Source organism: Populus nigra, chromosome 8 (genome assembly GCF_951802175.1).
Source record: "Populus nigra chromosome 8, ddPopNigr1.1, whole genome shotgun sequence".
NCBI lineage: Eukaryota > Viridiplantae > Streptophyta > Magnoliopsida > Malpighiales > Salicaceae > Populus > Populus nigra.
In genome coordinates this window covers 16,004,418-16,024,931 of record NC_084859.1, presented here as the reverse complement: position 1 = coordinate 16,024,931, position 20,514 = coordinate 16,004,418, and the positions used below count along the sequence as shown (strand labels likewise).

At 34.4% G+C, this 20,514-nt stretch overlaps 2 protein-coding genes across 2 annotated transcripts; both read right to left on the bottom strand.

The window, feature by feature from the left end:
* Positions 1-358: 358 nt before the first annotated feature.
* Positions 359-4,899, bottom strand: LOC133701724 (auxin response factor 9-like). Its single transcript, XM_062125767.1, has 14 exons — positions 4,359-4,899; positions 4,173-4,288; positions 3,915-4,010; positions 3,577-3,633; positions 3,304-3,456; positions 3,138-3,222; positions 2,876-2,966; positions 2,622-2,786; positions 2,373-2,486; positions 2,182-2,254; positions 1,943-2,096; positions 1,251-1,858; positions 963-1,150; positions 359-850 (listed from the first exon to the last, which is right to left on the bottom strand). Exons 1-14 carry the CDS (start codon positions 4,423-4,425, stop codon positions 712-714), a joined length of 2,106 nt encoding a protein of 701 aa, XP_061981751.1. The 5' UTR covers positions 4,426-4,899; the 3' UTR covers positions 359-711.
* Positions 4,900-15,328: 10,429 nt separating this feature from the next.
* Positions 15,329-18,574, bottom strand: LOC133701012 (3-oxoacyl-[acyl-carrier-protein] synthase I, chloroplastic-like). Its single transcript, XM_062124762.1, has 8 exons — positions 18,180-18,574; positions 17,421-17,779; positions 16,905-17,336; positions 16,600-16,773; positions 16,387-16,500; positions 16,140-16,241; positions 15,968-16,034; positions 15,329-15,765 (listed from the first exon to the last, which is right to left on the bottom strand). Exons 1-8 carry the CDS (start codon positions 18,343-18,345, stop codon positions 15,698-15,700), a joined length of 1,482 nt encoding a protein of 493 aa, XP_061980746.1. The 5' UTR covers positions 18,346-18,574; the 3' UTR covers positions 15,329-15,697.
* Positions 18,575-20,514: the final 1,940 nt, after the last annotated feature.

Here is a 20,514-nt window from a genome sequence, read left to right as displayed (position 1 = left end):
CCTGGAACTGCTTCAATAACCCTGACTAACTGCCACCACAGATTTACAAAAATGTTCTCATGAAGAGTCATCATCTCTAATAAGTCCACTATCTAGACCAGTGCGAAGGAAAGGTTGCTAGAAAAGCCTTGCCTTTAAAGCATTATAAACACCATGCCTTCTAGACAAAAATGTCCTGCGAGTCTGACATTCTGTCCCATTGCATCATAGTTCAAGGATTCAAGCCATGATATGGCAATGTAGCTTTACTAAAAGCTGATGCTAAGCAAACCGGCACAGTGAGCCGCATCGTTACATGCCGCTGCAGATTGCAAAACGGCCATGGACAAAATAATCCAACGAAACTCGAGCATGAGAATTTCCACGCTGTAAAGACGAATATTACATTTCCATGCGCAAAATATTTACAAGACATATACCCCAATCCCCAGCCCTACCTGCAAATACCAAAAAATGTACAAACTCTAGCCCTATGGTTTGAACTTCCATCACTACTTGGAACCCAGTCAACGTCTATTTTTGTGTCCTCCTTGCGTAGTTCGCTCTAAAAAACCGAGCTATTAATTAGCCAGTGCCTCCTTTGTCTCCAACTTAAAGCATCCTCCAGAGCCCAAAAACTAAAACAGAGTACTATAACCGCAAACAAACAAACAACAACAATAGCAACAAAGGTAAAAGGAAAAAAAAATGAGAGAACGGAAGTTGAATGGTTCAGTTTTCTGCTGAATCCGAGCTTAATACAGTTCCTTCACCTTCTAGGGGTAACATGGGAAGCTTGCTTCCTGGACTCATTTTTTTCACATCCTGACTTGAGCATATAAAGATTCTTCTCACCATGTTACAGAACTCACTGCATCAAATACAGCCAACCAATGAGTATATCATATTCTGCAACAGGTAAAAGAATTATCTGTGAAGTTATGATGAAAATTTTCCAAGGTCATTAAAATCACAATACTTACGGCCATGGATCATCACCAACAAGCATCATATCTCCTTCATCATCAGTATAAACAATTTCCCACTTATCCCGGGGGTGCAGCTGTCCCCTGATGTCAAACAATTGCTCCAGCTCATCTATAAGCTGACCATACCCCTTAATCAAGGTCAAGTCCACGGCCCGACCAACAGCAGTCCCCTGCAGTTGAACCTATTGGCAAATTCAACACCACACAAAAAACTTCTTTCAGAAACCTGCTGAAGAGTGCAAAACATGTTTTAATTAAACATGATGTTCTTATTTTCAGTACCTTTGTGCGACTTCTAGTGGAAGTAGAACTTTGCTTGCTCTGAATTTCTTTTGATGATATATTTAACTGTTCTGGTTTCTTTTCCTTGGATACTTCATGTTTTCGGTCTGAATCAACTGCAGGCAGGGCAGCTAGGACACATCCATCAGTGGCGCCACTAGATACACTGATTGGTTGTGCAGACACTTTTTCAATAGGAGATGAGCTTGTAGACTGATTTACAAGATCAAAGCCAAATAATCGATAACTAGTAGGCACCTCATATTTCCTCCCCTTATTAGACGGGTCAGGGATAGGGTCATTCTTTGACTTAGATGAGACGGGAGTGGAATAGCCTACGAATACAGGCCAAGGGGAGACATTTTTGCTATCCTCCATGGCTTCCTGAAATAGATGCTGAGAAACATTCACATGAGGAGAAGAAAGCCAGCCCCCTTCACCCTGAGTCCTTGTTATAGAGTTGCTATGGCCATTAATATCAGTCTGCTTTTGATGCCACATCACATGATTTTCATTTCTTTTGCCTTCACCAGTAACACTCAGTTGAGTTAAATCACAGGATTGCGCCAATCCAGAATTCCAAGGGGTTGATGCAGTTGAAGATAAATCTATAATAGTGACAAAAAGAGATTGCAATGACCAAATCATTCAGTACTCAAAAGATAAAAAGAGGAACCAAAATTCTTATTTACCAAAAGCAGGAATTTCTATTGGAGGCCGGGGCCTTTTATTTTTTGGTTGAACTGGTTGAGACAGGTTGGCTGGTACTGAAGCCACACAGGATTCTATCTCCCATGGTGAAACCCTATCAGGTCTTGAAATAGAAGCAGGTTCATCCCATTGAACCTGGTAAAGAGACAGTAACAGATTAATTAATTTCACACTTATAGTTTCAAATAAAGGAAAAGGTGTCCAGCTAAAAAGACATTACTTTCAATGACCGCCATTTAGAATCATTCCAATGAGGAGAAAAATCTTCAACCCCAACAATTGTGCCCGAAAACCTGATCAATCAATAAACTCAGAATTGTAAGTCACTACAAACTTCAATTTTGCACTTACAGTAGAGCTCCAACTTTAAAAAGAAATGATTGAAGCAACCATGTACGGTAATTCTCCCACCTTCTCTCAGGAGAATCCTCGCCTTCAAACCTCATCTTGAATCTCATGCCAACTGCAAACTTATTGTTAACAGCTTCTAAATATTTGTTCAAGCTTATGATGAATTGGCTTGTCCTGATAAGTTAAATTGAAGAAAGAAAGACATAAATAATCTAAGGAAAAGTCAAAGCAATCTGACATACTCAGCAGGAATGTCTCAATAAAAGAAGCATGAGAGGGCATGAGTCTCTGGTTAAAGATGTACCATACCTTGGCTTATAATAAACCACAAAGAGAGTTAGGGTTGAAATGGCATGGGATGCTGTTGCAAGAACTCCAAGGTGCATGCTCTGACTGGAAATCACAGATGACGGCATGCTGCTCTGTTGGCGAGCAACACGCCTCACTCCAACACGCAATTCACCATTCTCCCCTCTAGACAACCAATTCTTATATGAATAAGCTTTCCATCTATTTTATTTTATGGAGGACAAGAAACCAACATCTCAGAAGAAAATGAATACCTGAGGAAGACAAACGAATCCCCAGCAACTAATCTCTTGGAAGTGACAAATGTACTCCAACCTGTGGTGAGTAAGTGCCTCCTTGGTTGACCTGTTTATTTGACCGAATGTGAGTGATGATCTGCTATATCAATTCTAACTAGTTACTTTAAGTCTAACTACTCCTAGGCATAGCCGATGAGAAATGAAAAATTCTCTCTGAACTCAAGAATAAAACATCGACATCGCAATGATAGACGGAAAGCACATAGAAATCCTTTACCTCTGAAAATATGCTTAAATCGCCATTCATAACCATGTAGATCCTTGGCAACCAGTTCCTGAGTTGGGATTGGCTGGATCATATCCTTCAAAACATATACGTGATGGTAAAGTTAATATATGATCAGAAGGAAGAAACCAAGACTAGTACTGCACACACAAATTACCAGTGGAGGAAGGCATTCAGAGGCATGTTTACGAAGAACAGAAAATCCACCATGGGTGCTCGTATCAGAGGCAGTTAAAACCTTGCAGAAAGAGTGAACCGTAGGTCTTGGAGGCTCAGATGGACATGGATCGGGACTTGTAGTTTCAATTTGCTACAGTATTTCAACAATATTTAAAGCCATTTAAGTTAAATCAAACAAATGATTGTCAACATATCTGCTAAATAAACACTAAAACTGTAGAAGTCAGAAAGAAAACTAATTAGTTCTTACATCTGACTCAGGCAGTAAAGTAATCTGCGCATAAACCTCATCTGTTTCTTGTTCCGCCTGTACAGATAGAAAGAAATCAACAAAAAGTTCTCAAACCAACCCTTTCGATCATTAAAATTTAGCAGTTTATTCAGTCACCGACAAAATACACAAATAAGTATGACTAAGACCTAACTCAAACAAGCCTTACATATAAAGTAATGAGTTTAGCAAAATAATATGATCAATTTCATGAAAACTCAATTAAATCGATCAATACTCAACTGAAGCAACCAAGCAAAAAAATGAAGAAAATAGAAACTGCAGAAAGGAAATTAAGATCAGAAAGCGAAAAATACCAGCAGCTGAGTATTAATAACACGACAGAGAATCTTCGAAGGCAGATTAAACAAAGGAACCCTCTGATTCAATTCTTGATTTGTTGATGCCTCTAACTACACAACCCCAAAAATAGCAAAATTTCAAATCTTTAACCAGAAATAGCACAAACCCACAAGCGAAAACCAATCCAAGACTCAAACTTCTCAATTAAACCACACCCATTCACTCCATCACTCACTTACTAGACAGAAAAAAGTTTAAAATCCAATCTTCACCTGTTCCATATGACCCTGAGGAAAATAGAACACTCTTTCTCCACGCTTGGGAACATCCACAAGTGGACCTGCACATGCCTTCCATAACTCCGTATACAGATCATCCTCTCCACAACCTGAAACCAAAAAAGAAAAGTCAGTTTTCGCAGGAAACGAACAAAAACATAAAGCCATTTCACACTTCACCTTCACTATTCGCCTGTGAAAACGACCCTCCTCCTCCTCCTCCTCCTCCTCTATTCATAGCCATCATTTTTCAAAACCCGCCAAGCAGCAGCCAAAGTCAACAAAAAAAAAACCTCCAAAAAATAAATTCAAACCCTCAAAATAACTTCCTTTACAAACCTTAATTAACTCTCATTATCTACACTTAATCACAACAATTAAATCCCTCAATAATTGCAACAATTACTTCCCTTAAAAGATCCGTTAAAAAACCAACAAAAAGTCCCCAGCTTCCACTTATTTCATACTTGAGAGATCCAAGAACCTGTAAAGCAAAAAAAACAACTTTCAAACAGTCACAAAACCACCTTCTTCTTCTTCTTAATAGCTTTAAAAAACACCCCTCAAACTCTAGCTCTGTCCTCACTCTATGTCTGTTTTCTCTCACTAAAAGCAGCTGTTTTTTGGTTTTGTTCTCTCTTTCTATTTGTCTCTCCTCGGACAATAAAAACGCCGTTACTAACACAAAATCTGCTTTGCGCGCTTCTTATATTACGCGACTTGGGGTTGCTTTAACTGTTCTCTCTTTCCTATTTGTTGCTGTTTGTTTTGTAACGCTCACCAACCTAACCCTAGTTAGGAGGTTTAACTTGAGAGAGTTATTAGATGGATGCCGTTAACGAGCATGATAATTTTGCCGTTACTTAACGGATGGCGGGTAGTTTTCTTTTTTTCAAGAAAAATAATTTTTTTGGGTTGTTAATTTGTGGATCCACGTGGGATGAGGACTTGCAAATTTAAAGACGTATTGTTGTTTTTATCTAACGTGTGATTCGCACGGCTCCTATTTTTATTTTTAGTTGATTTTTAAAATATTTTTTTATTTTAAAAAATTATTAAATTAATTTTTTTAATAAATTCTTAAAAAATATAATATGTTAGTGTAAAATATAAAAAAATCTAAAAAATATATTTTAATATATTTTAAAACAAAAAATTATTTTAAAAAATATTATATGCCACAATAGATACCTTGGTTATTCAAGTTGTTCATAACAATTACAAAACTAACTGAATAAACTTAGGTATTAAATTTTGCACCACTTTGTTAGTTCAATTAAAAATATTATATTGATGGAGAGAATTTTATGATAATTAAATTGTAACTACTAAATATTTATAACACAAGAGAAAGATAAACACAAAAAAAGAGATTATATATACTTTCACAGAAAAAAAAATGATAAGAATTTTCTTATGTTAAAAACTTATTCATTTTTTTTATGTTTTTCTTTTCTTCATGCGGTTTAAACACTATAAAAATCTCAATTAATTAATTTAAAAACAATTACAAACTATATACACACACGCGCATGCATGCATGCATGTATTTGCTATAATATCTATCCGTTTGCTCTTTTTGAAAGATAAATGATAAAAATAAATTAGTTTTCTTAAAAGAAAGATTTCAAAAAATCTAGTTTGAGTCTCGACCCGGCTTGACAAGTCAATTCATGACCCGGGATTGAAACCGGGCCGTGTTAAAGAAAAAACAGGAGAAGGAAAAACCCGGCTGGCCGGACGGGTTGACTCGGCAACCCGGTTGACCTAGCAAGACCCGGTTGCAAACCTATTAACTTTTATTTTCCTTACTAAAACGATGTCGTTTTGATTAATAAAATGACCCGGCCGACCCGGTCAAAATTTAAAACTTAAGTCTTTGACCGGGCCGGGTCTTAAAAGCAAGGAAGTGTGTGAATTTCTCAATTTTTTTTCTTTTCTGTTTGTTTCTGGTAAATTAAATAATGTTTTTTTTCTTTTCCATCATTTTATCAAAACTAAAGCCAGTCAATGCCTCTTATTTTCCTTCTTTACACTCTCTGATTAGCACTAAATCTTCATCATTTTTAACTGTAATGTTGTTGAATAGATAAAGACCGGTAATAATTAGAACTTGTTTGTTTCATGATTTCTTTTATATTTCATTAGAATGGAGGTCAATTGAAGATGAGAGGATATTTGGGATTATTTATTTATTTATTTTTGTAATTGAAGATGTTACTGGTGGTTTGATAATTTTTTAAGATATATATTGATGATTGAATCATAATTCATGATATACATGGCCTAAGAGATTTATTTTGAAAGACCAATTTAAATTTATTGAAAAAGATAAGTTTGGAAAAACCATTTAATAGTGTAATTATAGGTAAATAGAAATAAATTTTCTCCTATTCTTTCGTGCTCTATAAGAACAATTTTTGTGCCTGTCTCAAGCCCTTGCTTCATTGATGCCAAAAATCATGTGAGTTATAGTTTTAACAAGAAGAGCGTGTTTGACAGTGTAGTAACGGTTTCTTTTCAAATAGCTTTTCGTGTTGAAATACATGCCAATGATATTTTTTTCATTTTTTAAAAATTATTTTTGACATCAGCACATCAAAACGATCCAAAAAGTACAGACCGTACTCAATTTTAGCAAAAAAAAATTGAAATTTGATCAAACGCAGGTTCAACCGCAGAGCCAAACAGGCTCGAAATGAACTTCTTAAGACCTCTAGTATTGATTTTTTAAAATGTTCTTGTTGAAACTCCAAGTTAGCCAGAACTACCCGCTAAGTTTAAGTATATTAATAAGCAAAGAAAAAAAAATACAAGGATTTTCATAATAACAACAAGTGAACCATGAAATGCTCTACTTGAGAATGAAGTAATCCACTATTTTTGTGAAATCAATTCGAGCATTCCATCACCATAGAGATTTGATGTTGTAAGAGTTTAAATCTCTCCTTAATAAGAAATTCAACATAAAATCCAAGATTATTTATTTAAAAATAATTTTAATAATAGGTTATATGCACCTAGAATCTAAAATAAAAAAAGTTTCCTTTTGAGTGGATGAATGGTGAAAAAAACAAAAGGTTTCAAGGGGAGTTATGAATGGAGTGATAAAAATTGCTTTTTAAAATATATTTTTTAAAATATATTAAAATAACATATATTTTTATATTAATATATTAAAAATTAAAAAACATAAAAAAATTAATTTAAAATAATAATTTTTTTTTTTGTAAAACTGAGGTTGCCAAACACCTCCCTAGAATCACGTGCTGAACATATATGCACGATATGTTAACTACAGCTGCACTAAATTATATATATATATATAATTTTAAAATGATTTGTTTGATTGTACGGACACTCTATTGGGATGCGTGTGTTTGGGGTAACGGAGATCTGGAACTGACGTTACCGTTGTTTTGCCGTCTCTTTCGTTGTCTGCTACGAAGCAGGCAACGACATGGTTGTCTTGAGTTAACCCGGCAGAATTTTGGGGTTTTTTAGTTTTTATCTTTATTATATTTTGACCTTAAATATATAATTTTTTTACGTGGTTTGCCATTCTGAAGCGAGTGACTGTCGTCTGTGTTAAAATAAGAACGAGAGACAACCAAGCGACATGTTACCTCGGAGGTTGAGTGAAGAAATTTACTGACGTGTCATGACAGGGAACATAAAACCGTCCGCTGATTGCCTGCAAGGCCTTGGGAAAAAGTCCACGAACCCCTCACATTCCACGTGGCTGGTAAATTGTTTTTTTATAATATTTTTTAATATATTAAAATAAATTTATTTAAATTTATTTTTAATATTAACATATTAAAATATTTTTTTAAAATTAAATTATAAATTCTTTATAAATATTATCATGCAAGAATGGAACTAAAAATCCTAATAAACATGCGATCATTAAAACTAAGAGTATGTTTGACAGTATGGTAGCGGTTGCTTTTCAAATAACTTTTTATGCCGAAATATATGCCAATGATTTTTTTATTTTTAAAAATTATTTTTGACATCAGCACATCGAAACGATCTAAAACATACAAATCATATTAAATTTTTACAAAAAAATATTAAATTTTTTAGAAATGCAGTTTCCACCGTGTTCTCAAACAGTTTGTAAGTCAATATCTTAATCAATTTTTTTTTAGTTTAATGTGAGTGTTCGGGTCAGTTTGCGCGCACCTCGACTAATTCCACGGGCTCTAAAGTTAACGACCATGTAAACCTCCAATGGTCATCATATGAGCAATCACAGGGCTCGAACTTGAGACCATAAAAAAAACAAAACTCTTGATTTCAAGCTTTTATCACTGTGCCACCACTTAGATGATTCAATATCTTAATCATTAATTCACATTTTCTTATGTCCTAAACGACAGCACAAACAACAAATCTACTTATTCCTTAAACCAGCACACCGGAATCTTAATACTAAATAATTATAATAACCAGACTAGCTAGGAATCTTCTCGAAGTTGAATTAATTTCATCAATAATAGCTCGAGTTTTAGTTAAAATAGGTTTCCTCGCATTCAAGAGATTACACTATTTGTTCACCATTATCTAATTTACTGTAAAGAGTAATGGATGCGATCATCACATCTCCATTATTGATGAATGATTGTGCACACAAAATGTCTCTCTTCTCAAATAATTATAATGAATTCACATACATTTATGTTTTTTTTTTTTTAGAAATAGTGTTCGTCAAAGTGTCTGATGTGCTTTCCTCAAGTGATAAAGAGCACTCCCACAAGGAGATGAATTGACCAATTTGCGAAATTAAATAATTAAATTTGCTTCTCAAGCTGCTTCCACCTCTTTCTTGGAAGGAGATTGAAAAGGGAGGGATCGAGGGGGGGGGGTTGCTTAAACCTTACTTTTAGTTTAATTAATTAATTAATTATAATTTGTTTATTTTCCAGCTTTTGAAGCTTTAATTGCACAAAGAGCGACCATTGTTCTCCTAAGCATAATCTATCCAAAGATGCCTTCCACGTACGTCCACCTATCTGCGATCTTGTCCCTTCTTAGATTCTGGTTGAATGACAAATTATGTTTGGAGGAGGTTATGATTGCTTAAAACAAAGAGTTATGCATGTCTATGTAAAGTAAAACAATTTATTTTCAAATTAAAAAGGTGAGGTGAAGAAAAGGAACGGTAATAATAAACCTGCTAGAATCACACACACAAAATTACTAAGGTAGTGAGGAAATAGATGCAACTGACCAAAATCTTTTCACAACCATGTTATAGACATATTTGTTTGTTTATTGAGAATAACGCATGACTTCACTTGACCACAAAGTGCAATAAGAAATCGAAGCAACACCTTTGTGCTATAAACTAATTAAATTTGTCATAGCTCTGCCCGTATACTAAAGCATAAAAGAAAGAAAACAAAGGGAAGAAATAAAAGACTAATAGTTACTGAATCACTATTTAGATAACAACGTATGCCACCTTAAAAATTATATTGCCACCTTCTATGTCAGGTGAGTAGGTGATTAGTTTTTTTCACCACTATACATGTCCTATGCGCCACCCGAATAGAGTGGGGGGCAACAACGCGCTTACTCTTGCATGGCATGCGTAGGCCATCTTTTATCGATTTATTAATATTATAATAATACAAATTACTAAAATGATCTCAAGGACATATGAATATTATGAAAAAAAATCATGATGCAAATACAAAAAATACCCTCCCAAACAACCTTTAATTTATCAAAGTCAGAGCAAAAGCGAAATATTAGTATACATAAAATGTGCAAATACATAAAACCCCTTACTCTAAGGTCAATATTTCTTAGATGTGAAGGGCACAAATATTATTTTACTATATAAATAAACCTATCAAGACGCAAGCATTCTTGAATCAAAGGGCAATTTATTTGAGCCTCCAAGGACAATAAAATATTTTTACTATACATAAAATACACATAACAACATTAATCTTGCTTCCAATCAATTCTCAAATGCCATTTGAATCCTATAAAAAATATGGTTTTACCTTTAGTGTCAAGGCAATTGTCAAGAAAAATAAAGGGTAAAATAGAAATTATATTATTGATTCCACAGTAAATCTCCTTACATGTTATGGTAAAACACCAAGTGCTTTTAGTTTTTTTTTTGTTGTTAATTAGTAGTTTTTTTAGTTAATTAATGGGTATAAACCTAATGGAATGGCATAGATTCCATGGAATGATCATAGACTCCATGGAAAGGATCGTAGAGTTGTTTGATGTTTGACCGTAGTTTGTATAATGAAGTCCAAGAACTCTATACATGCTTTCCAAGGACAAACCTTTATGCTTCTTTTTGCCTTCCTTCATGCGGTGGGGTAGAGAGGTGGCTGCCTAAATATAGCACGAACGCTAGACGAAAAAAGGATGGATGAAAAGAATGTACCCTGTATTATTTTATTTACTTCAATTATATGTATTGCTATGCAAAAAAAGGTTAGTAATGTGAGTGATAATTGTGGCCACCAACATGTTAAAAAAAAAAACAAAAAAGAGGAAAAAATGTGTCATTTCTTTTATTAACCTCTTACAGGGTTTGTCTTGGTGTGCATCCAAGAAATTAATTTCACACCAGCAACATGACTTGTCGAGTCCACGTCATCCTCATTTATTTTAGTGATTAGCTTTATTGATTCATTTGGAAAAGCTTTCTTAGCCTAGGTCTTAAACCTTTTCTAGCCCTTTTCACTAGAGAACATGAACATGAACAAGGATAAACCAATCACGGCTCCTTTATGTGTGTGTTTGCCTGTCGTCTACGTGCTTGACTGTGCAACAAAGGTCGTTTTCTTATGAGTTTATTGCTTGACACCTGTCTTTTTACTTTGATAAATATTCAAACTTTTGCTTTTATGGCAATGGGAAATGTGTTTTTAATTAGCGACTCTTGCTACCTTGGAGAGTTTTCTGTTTTTTTTTTTTTTTTTCTTACAAACGAGTGGCTCAGACACGAGATTTTTTTAAGGGGAGAGGGATTGTATTGCCAGCTAAGCTACATGTTCGGTGGCCTCTCTCGGAGAGTTAATGGTATTACTTGCTATTCTATATGACTTGATTACGGTTGCTGAGTATGAGCTAACCGAGAGATCAATTTCTATCGTCGACTATTAAGAATATTGGTTCATTGATTAGAGAAGCTAATTACATAGCCATTTTATTTGAAACAGATCATAAATTAGACCAACACACATGTATAATTATTACCATTTAATCTTGAATGAAAAAAAACGTTAAAACATATTTATTTATTCATAATAACCGACTCCTTGAGCATTTTTTGCCGTGTAAAGTTCCACTTCCTCGCATATTGTCAAGGGAGTGGATAGATCTTCTGAAGTAAAAAACGTTGAATTTGGTTCATTGAATTTAGTTTTCGGAGGATATTAATCTAGCCATTCAAGCATCAATAAATTTTGAAAAAAAGTCTAGTTTTAATCATATTTTTAGAAAGATTTAGTCTTTTTGGTATATGATTCTTTGAAAAATAGTTTTTGAGCTTTCTCATTGTTTAAAACTATGTTTATGAATAAATTAAAATAAGAATAGCTTAAACTAAAAAGTATAATTTACAGTTAAAGTAATATTCTGAAAAAAAACAAAATACACATTATAAGTTATCATGAAGAAGTTAAAAATTCAAGACTTTGATTCATGATTGAGTCTGTATTTTTACTCGATTTTGCAACAAGTTTTTTTGTTCAAAAAAAAAATTACTTTGAATAAAATGTTCTTATCATTTTGTAGTTCTTTTAACTAAGAGTTAAGGAACAATTTAAGTAAGTCTACAAAATATACATCATACCGAGACTTTAATGATTTTTTTACTAGAAAGAATATCGATGCAAGCAATATTAATAATCGAACAAGGCTGATAATTCAGTCGAGCTAGTTTTTCACCCAAGAAAAAACGAATATTAGGCAACTTGAGGGTCTACAGGGAAGCTTTGCGGCCATCCTACCTGGAGTCAGTCATGTTGCCATTCAATCTACAGTGTCCAAAAGCGACAAGCAGTGGAATTCCCCACCAGCCCCTGAAACAAGGGATGCTTTTATTGGGAGGCTACTAAGACAGCCATTATCGTTTTTTTTTTTTTTTTGGACATCACTCCTATGAATTAAAAATGTTTTTGTACTATGATTGGTGATCTCTTTATATTTGTATGCCCCATGTGGCGACCAATTTGGTTGGTGTTCCTTTGGCTGCCCTTAGCCTGCACAAATGAAAGAGAACCACGAGATGAAAGTTCTAACCAATCCTAGGGCTCAGGACTGCTTTTGTAGGGCTACCCCACAGATTAGTAATTAATTAATAAAAGAGGTGCGATTAAGATGGGGTTTATTTGGGTGGATGCCTTCTTAAGAGCATTAAATAATGTAACATCCATGTGAAGACAATCATGGGTTATTTGGAAAATGTTCAATTAGTGGAGGCTTAGCTCTGTCAAGAATTGCTTTTTTATTTAGTCGAAAGAGGTGTGGGGGTGGGGTTTTGGTCCCCCCAGAGAAGGACTGCAAGATTGACTCCCTTTTGACCTAATTTGAAGCATTTCCAACCGTGGGATCTTACAGCCAGAGGCCTCGACTGCCTTTCGATGTGGAGGACTTGCCTGCTCCATCAGTCCAAAAACCTTGAGAGCTACACTGCCTTTTCCATTACCTTTGCGCAAGAATGAAAGGACACAGATCCCCTTTTATAAATTACCATTAGCCATAATATGACGCCCTGACTTCCTTAGACTTTTGTCAATATATAGATGTCATGTCATCGTCCCAGGCCACGAACCAGCTTTTGGGTTTAGCACGATATCAACTTTGAGTTTAATTTCTCTTATTTTGATGCGGTGCTGAAGTTTAATCCATTCATTAGTTGTGTTAAGCTGGTTGTCACGATTTTTTCTCAGATAAAATTAGATAAAATCTGATGTCATCCAACCCCATTAATTATGCACGTCTTTCGCAAAAGAAAAGAGAAAATCACATGCCACATGCAGGGCAAGCACAGGCAAGAGAGCAGTTACGAAGATATTGGCCTTGAATTAAGCAATTGAGTACATAGCAATTCGTACAAGCATGATAAGATTGGGCAAGCCAATTAACCTAGCACTAACCAGGTCAGTACCCATGTTAGCACTCTCCAATTGGTTAAGTGAAGGCTGAAGCGCAATTAGCAAAGAATTTAGTGCCAAAGTTTGTAGATAGGGTTATACGCATCAAACAACAAAACCCTACATTGCCAATTGATCATTGGAGAAGACAGGGATGGTCTGGATATATCTTGAATTTGCTGTAGCTGCCACTCAAGAATCAGAAGTGAACACGATCATGTTTGATAGCTTTATGTAGATACGTCTGTTAGACTGCTAATTAGTTGGCATGCTGCTATGATTTTTGAAGGGGAGTGTCACCACTTAGAGTTGTCCTGCGCATTTCTATCCGTTCAAAATGCTAATCAATCGACACAGGCTTCCTCTCTTGTCGACTTGAAATGAGCTATCAATTACCATTGAAGACTTGATTGAGAAAGGTTTTAAGAGTGGATGAAGCAAGAATGGAAGAAAATTGATCCAAATATTCCTATCCTTTTAGAAAAAGAAAAAGAAAAATTCTAACCACCTATTCTCTTGCATTGGATATCAATGTCAAGCACATTTGCATCCAAATAATAATTTTTATTTTAATATTTGAAAAAGCTAAAAACCCTATTTAGCTTGAGCTCACTCTAAATGTGTACTGATGAAGCCCTCGCACCTGTAACTATGATGTCATCGCCTAAACTAGCATTATAGGTTTCCTTTTTTGTGAGCTAGCTAGGTGTTGCCCAGACCTTTTGACTTGGTATTTTAAGAAGAAATCACGGTGGAAGATTGATTGAAAGAAGGCTGTCTGCTGAACTTTTTATTCGCTCGAAGTGGAAGGGAAGCAAAGTAAGAACTGAGAAGTGTGTAGATGCAGATGAACGCTAGTTGTGGGCTGTGGCTGCATTCTACAAGGATTAATAAAAGGTGAGGGCGGGAGTGCTCGAAGATTCTTTGAGAGGAATATTACCACAACTAAACTAACAGGAGAATGATTCTCTTGGTGGTTTAAAAAGCTCATGATGGCCTAATCTATCAGCATAGCATTTACTTAATGGAGGAATCAGGAATGGCGCCCAAGTTCTCATCGTCAACATCAAGCCACCCATGTGCTACCTCCTCTAAGTTCACTAGCTCAACAGTAACTTGGCTAACTTTAATGTCGGCTCTAAAGATTAGGATATTTTAATTTAGAGAGGTTCTATTTGTCCCCAGCCAGTAGCTTTTCTTTACATTGATTCTTTGACAAATCTCCGTGAAAGGAAAGTTGCAAAGATTGTCATGCCGTTCTTTGCTCCGCTAAATTGCCAGGTATATATCTCTTTCTCTTCACTTAATTCTCTTATTGCTTCCTCAAATTTTTTTATCAGCTTTTCTAGAGTAGGGTAGGTATTGTTTTTTAAAATGATATTTATTTAGAAATACAGTAAAATAATATATATATTTTTATTTTTAAAAATTTATTTTAAAAAAAAACATAAAAAAATATAATTTAAACTTATTTAAAAAAAATGATTGAATCATTACATCAAATAAGTTTCAAGTGATAACTCCAATTTGATGTACAGAATTAAAAGCTGAGAATGACATAATAATGGCTATGCCACAGCCATACATGGTATATAGTCAAACTAAATGATACACCTTAAACTATACCTTAAACTATGACTTAGCTGAAACTTCGAAAATATTAAGTTTACGTTTTAGAGTACTGTAGTAAAAGTTATTTTTTGCAATATTTTTTTATTTGAAAATATATTACGATATTTTTTTATTTTTTAAAATATTTTTTTAACATCAAAACAATAAAAAAAAACACAAAACAAAATAATTTAAAACTACAAAAAATTTATAAATATAATTAAACCACAATGTGAAATACCACCAAACACATATACTTAGTGCTGCATCCTCCTCCGGAAAAATTTTAACCAGTTAGTTCGTGGATCCTTTAGTAGGAAGACCATAGTAAATAACACCAAGAGAAGACAGCAGAAATGCATGAGATCATATTTTCAATGGTCATAAGAAAGCTAGGAGATCTAGGAACTCAACGTTTCCCTAGTCGAGGGGAAAATAATCAATATTTATGGAGTCACAACTCCAATGGTGTATGTCTACTAATAGAAACACTATTAGTAGACAAGAGCACCGAAGGGAAGACAACAAGAATTTTTTATTATTGACTTGCAAAACGCAGAATCTGATCTCAAGATACATAGTTATGACTTATGAGAGCAAATGAAATGATAAAAAAAAGGCTACATTATCTTCAGTCCTCATCATTGAAAAAATCAGAGACGTTCTGATATCTGTGCGATATCAGCCATGCTTGAGACAATTTTGACACCCAAAATTAATAAATTTCACAAGGATGGAGGAGCAAGACTGCTTGACTTGAGTTTTATTCAATTAGGGTGTGAAGGGAGCGAAAACAACCACAGAATTGTGCCCTCCAAAGCCAAATGAATTTGAGATAGCTGCAATGAAATGAAGGGGGGGAAAAACATATCATCATACAATCAATGCACTTATATTAACATATATCACCAAGATATTGCATTTGTATATGTGCACTCGTGCACTATTTGATCATTTGAACGTCCAGTAAGACATTTTTTCTTTACATGTTGGACCGACGTCTATCATATGTACATGTAGAGAGAAGAACAGAATACATACCAACGTTAACTTCATGTTGCTTCTTCACATTTGGAACAGTGTCAATTGTAACATCAAGCTCAATATTCTGCAGAGTCAAGTAATATATAACATGAAAAACACCAGGCAGTATATTGAGTAAACTAATATGGAGCATGAAATCAGTATGAAAAATAAGGTTGGTGGTTCATACATCTTGATTGATTGTTGGGTGAAGCCATCCAGTGTTGATTGCTTTTATGGTTGCGATGGCTTCTAATCCACCAGCAGCACCAAGCCCATGTCCAATCATTGACTAAGACAAGACAAGACCAAATTAGCTAGCATTGATGTTATTCTCCAGCAGGATTACTGTAAATCCAGTTTATATTTATTGGGATATCGCAAAAAGATGTAAAATGTACTTTTTTTTTGTAAATTTCAACTGCACGGTATCTTACCTTAGTCCCATTCATCTTGATCTCGGAAGTGTCCTTGAAGACTTTCTTGATTGCATTAACCTCAGCCAAATCCCCTGCTAGTGTTGATGTCGCATGAGCATTAACATAGTTCACCTGTAAATCAGACATTGGATCCACGGGGAAAATATATAATTTATCTCAAGGAAAGTGTAATTCAGGTTTCCATTCTGTGAAGAAATTGAGTACTCCTACCTCCTCATGGGAAACTCCGGCATCTTCCAAACTTTTAGCTATGCAAGTTGAAACTCCGAGACCATCTGAACGGGGATCGGTCATGTGATGAGCATCACAAGTTGCAGCACCTCCTAAATACTCTGCTATTATATTAGCTCCTCTTTTCATTGCATGCTCCAAGCTCTCCATTATCTATTCCCATCGAAGAAAATTAGTTCCGATAAAATTCCTAGGGATGAAACGCTACTGATATGTACACGAGTCTAGTGATACGATGCTAATAGGTACTCAAACATAATGAAGGAGGAAGTTGTACAGATTACCAGCACACCAGAGCCTTCTCCCATGACAAAACCATCACGATCCTTGTCCCAAGGTCTTGAAGCTTTCTTAGGGTCTTCATTTCTTTGAGATAGTGCTCTGCAAGCTATAAAACCACCAACACCAGTAGGCATGACTGCAGCCTCAGTTCCCCCAGCTACCATGATATCTGCTTCACCTCTTCTAATATGATTAGCAGCCGCGTAGAAACAATAATTCGCGGTAGCACAAGCAGTTGAGATGGAGTAATTAGGGCCCATCAACCCTGTGTCTATAGCTAACAATGCTGAACCCATGTTGGTGATGGAATAAGGAATGAAGAATGGAGATATCTTCTTATATCCCTTTTGGACAAGAGACTCAACTCCATTGCTAAAAGCAGTTAAGCCTCCCATGCCAGTTCCCACCAGAACTCCAATTCTTGTTCTGTCCATCTGTAATGCATACATGTCAAGAGATTTCATCGTTACCGCTTAGTCTAAGGTGATTCACATTAAGCAAACTGAGGTATGACTTACATTTTCAAGCACTTCAGAACCAAGGTTGGCATCTACAAGGGCCCTCTTGCCAGCAACAAGACAGTACCGCCAGCAATCATCAAGACGACGATCATTTTTCCCGTCAATGTATCCTTTGGAAGAAAAATCACGAATCTGACCAGCGAATCGAACAGAGAAACTTGAAGCATCAAACCTGTCAATCAGGCTGATCCCACTCTCTCCCTCAAGGAGTTTGTTATAGAACGCATCAATGTCACTACCAAAAACTGAGACCAGTCCCATTCCTGTAATTACAACTCGTTTTTTGGGATCTTTTTCACGCTTTGGGGCTGAAACAGTTTGAGATACCATGGCTCTAACCGTTCTTAATTTTGAAGCTGAACATGGTAAATTCAACCAAAGTTAAATCCTATAAGAGGTCAAAGTGTAAAAATTGAACACAGTCATATTGAATACTCCTATGCTTAATAGTTTGTCTCCCAAGTTAAGTAGGAATATTGCTAGAAAGATGAACCAATGACGAAGAAAATTCAGAATCACAAACATAGTTTCCCATTCTAATCGTGTGTTAGAACATTGTTATAATCGGGGTTCTCTTTTCCAACCCTTGGCAGAAACATGTTGAACATGAGTTCTGACATTTTCTTTTGGCTCCTATATATGTTGCTAACTGCATTTTATAGACAACCAAAACATTTCTAAGTAGCATCATTACTTGTCATTTTAGGTGCATTGCAAGGTAGAAAAAAAACGAAGCACAATTTAATAGACTCATACCTGGAGTAGAAACGGACCCACTCGGCTTACTCCCTGCTGGAGCCATTTGCTTGTTTACAACTGGTCTAAGCCCATTATATTGAGCCATGGAAGCTCCATGGTTCCCCACTTCTCTGCTTCTAAACAGTACATTAGAAGAGCAAGCACCACCAGCAACGCCTGCCATGTTTCTTTCTTTCTCTGGCACTCTCCTTCTCCTCTCTGGGTAAAGCTTGGATGATTTAAAAACTTGTTCAACTTTGGGTTATCAGTGCAAGAGAAGGACTTAACAAAGAATGGGTTTCGTTAGATGGTTTAATTTTTAAGATTGGAGAATCCGCCAACAAGAATACTTGGGCGATAATAGCAAAATAGTTGTATTTTTCGCCCCCCCTCATTTTGTTGAAGCCGGTTAACTACCCTGAACAACTACCTTTTGCAACTTCGGCTGGCACTTATAAATGCTTAACGGTTCTTGCGGTTTGTTCATTGCTGTGTGATAATCATGTCGGCCCGGTTGGCCCAGTTAAACACCCATGTAGTATTTTCACAATATTTTTTATTTAAAAATATTTTTAAATAATTTTTTTTATTTTTTAAAAATTATTTTTTATATCAATACATTAAAAAAAATCTAAAAATACTAAGAATATAATTTTTTAAAAATAAAATATTTAATTTTTTTCAAAAATATTTTTAAAATATAAAACAACATGTAGTTGTGAGTGCTTTCCAATTAAAAATATATAAAAATAATATTTTTTATCTTTTTAAATTTAATTCTGATATTAATATATCAAAACAATTTAAAAATACTGAAAAAATAAAATCAACCTCTAAATGGACACCGAAACTTCACTTAAATGCTGAGGCCCGCGATGCTTTTGTGACCGAAAGGTCCAAAACTCAACCATCATTTCGGTGGGAATTATAAAGTAGTTTCGATGTTGAGGCGCATATGAATAATGTCAATGAGTAGTGATATAATGATAATAATAAGTTTCGAGAAAAAATAATTGTTTTTAAATCTTGATTTTAATGTGAGATTCAATTAATTCAATGACTCCTGTGTATTTTTTAAATTTATTATTACAAGATTTTCTTAAAAAATAGCACCACTAGTTTCTTTCTCATTGAATTTTCAAATTCGGTGTTTTACTACTTTCCTACTCGTGTTTTTTCGTATCTTACTACTTTCACTTGGCTTGCTCGGTTTTTTTATCCTTCCTCCTCGAAAATAATTAAAATGAGAAATACATCAACCATTTGAAAAATAATAAAGAGAATGGTTAAGTCAGTAAATTAAATACAACCAAAAGTTTCTATAAACCAATTATGGAAGAAGAATAACAACCCTTAATTCTTGAGTAGCTAAAATTAATTGTATTAAGCACTCAATAAATTGTACTATAAAGTGAAATTTTATGTAGAATGTTAATTAGAAAAAAAAACAAATTTAATTAAAATAAGAATAATTTTTTTAATGTTTGTGTAATGACTTTTAGATTTCTCGAAATACTTGAACACATGGAAAAATAATTCCAATTGAATATTACGATACCATGTTTTTCAATACAATTAAAAAAAACATCTGACGTGTAAGATTGATAAAGAAGAGTCTCTCAAGGCTGGATGAACGGATTAAATGAGATTATACTGATAAAATTTATGAAGTGAAAGTTTGATTTATTTTAATATTTTTAATTTATTTATTTATAATAATTATAAAATATAAATTCTGTAGGTTATATCTTAAAAGAAGAAGAGACATCTAATATATTTGTTGTTATCCATTTTTTATCCCATAAAAAAATCAAGAAAAAAATAGAAAAAAATCTAAAAATACAAGATGATATATATGAAGAAAGCCTAAAAGATTATCCAAATTGGTGGTAAAAAACCAAAATGATAAGCGAAAAAGTTGGAGGGCAATAATTTACAAGAGCGGCAAAATTGGCAACCAAATTTTGATTGAAAAAAGACCTATCTTATGAAAATATTTTTATTTGAGATAAAAAAATATAAATTTGGATTATTAAAGACTCAATGGGAATTTTAGAAAGCTTAATTAAATGTATTGGGGACTTAATTGCAAGAAAAAATAGTTTTTTTAGTCAATTTAGGTGTTAATTGAAAGAAATTCAAGTATGGGGGTTGAAATTGGACTTTGAGAAGTTTAATTGGTCAAATCAAGAGCTTACTTTTGAAAAACTTAAAGTTTGATAACCAATTAGGGGTTATATTGAAGAAATTAAAAACCAAAGACCACATTACAAAAGGCGCGAGATTTTAAGGACTAAAATTGACCAAATCGATGGCCAAATTAAAAAAATTAAAAGTTTGATGGTCAATTAAG

Bases quoted from the DNA above. Each gene is read 5' to 3' on its own strand.
- LOC133701724 (XM_062125767.1), bottom strand. From the start codon at position 4,425: ATGATGGCTATGAATAGAGGAGGAGGAGGAGGAGGAGGAGGGTCGTTT. The intron at 2,255-2,372 runs GTGGGAGAATTA...TTGATTGATCAG, and splicing joins GAGGATTCTCCTGAGAGAAG to GTTTTCGGGCACAATTGTTG. The intron at 851-962 runs GTAAGTATTGTG...TATTTGATGCAG, and splicing joins GTTGGTGATGATCCATGGCC to TGAGTTCTGTAACATGGTGA.
- LOC133701012 (XM_062124762.1), bottom strand. From the start codon at position 18,345: ATGGCAGGCGTTGCTGGTGGTGCTTGCTCTTCTAATGTACTGTTTAGA. The intron at 17,780-18,179 runs GTATGAGTCTAT...TACCATGTTCAG, and splicing joins TGGGTCCGTTTCTACTCCAG to CTTCAAAATTAAGAACGGTT. The intron at 16,035-16,139 runs GTATGAACCACC...TTGACTCTGCAG, and splicing joins ACCCAACAATCAATCAAGAT to AATATTGAGCTTGATGTTAC.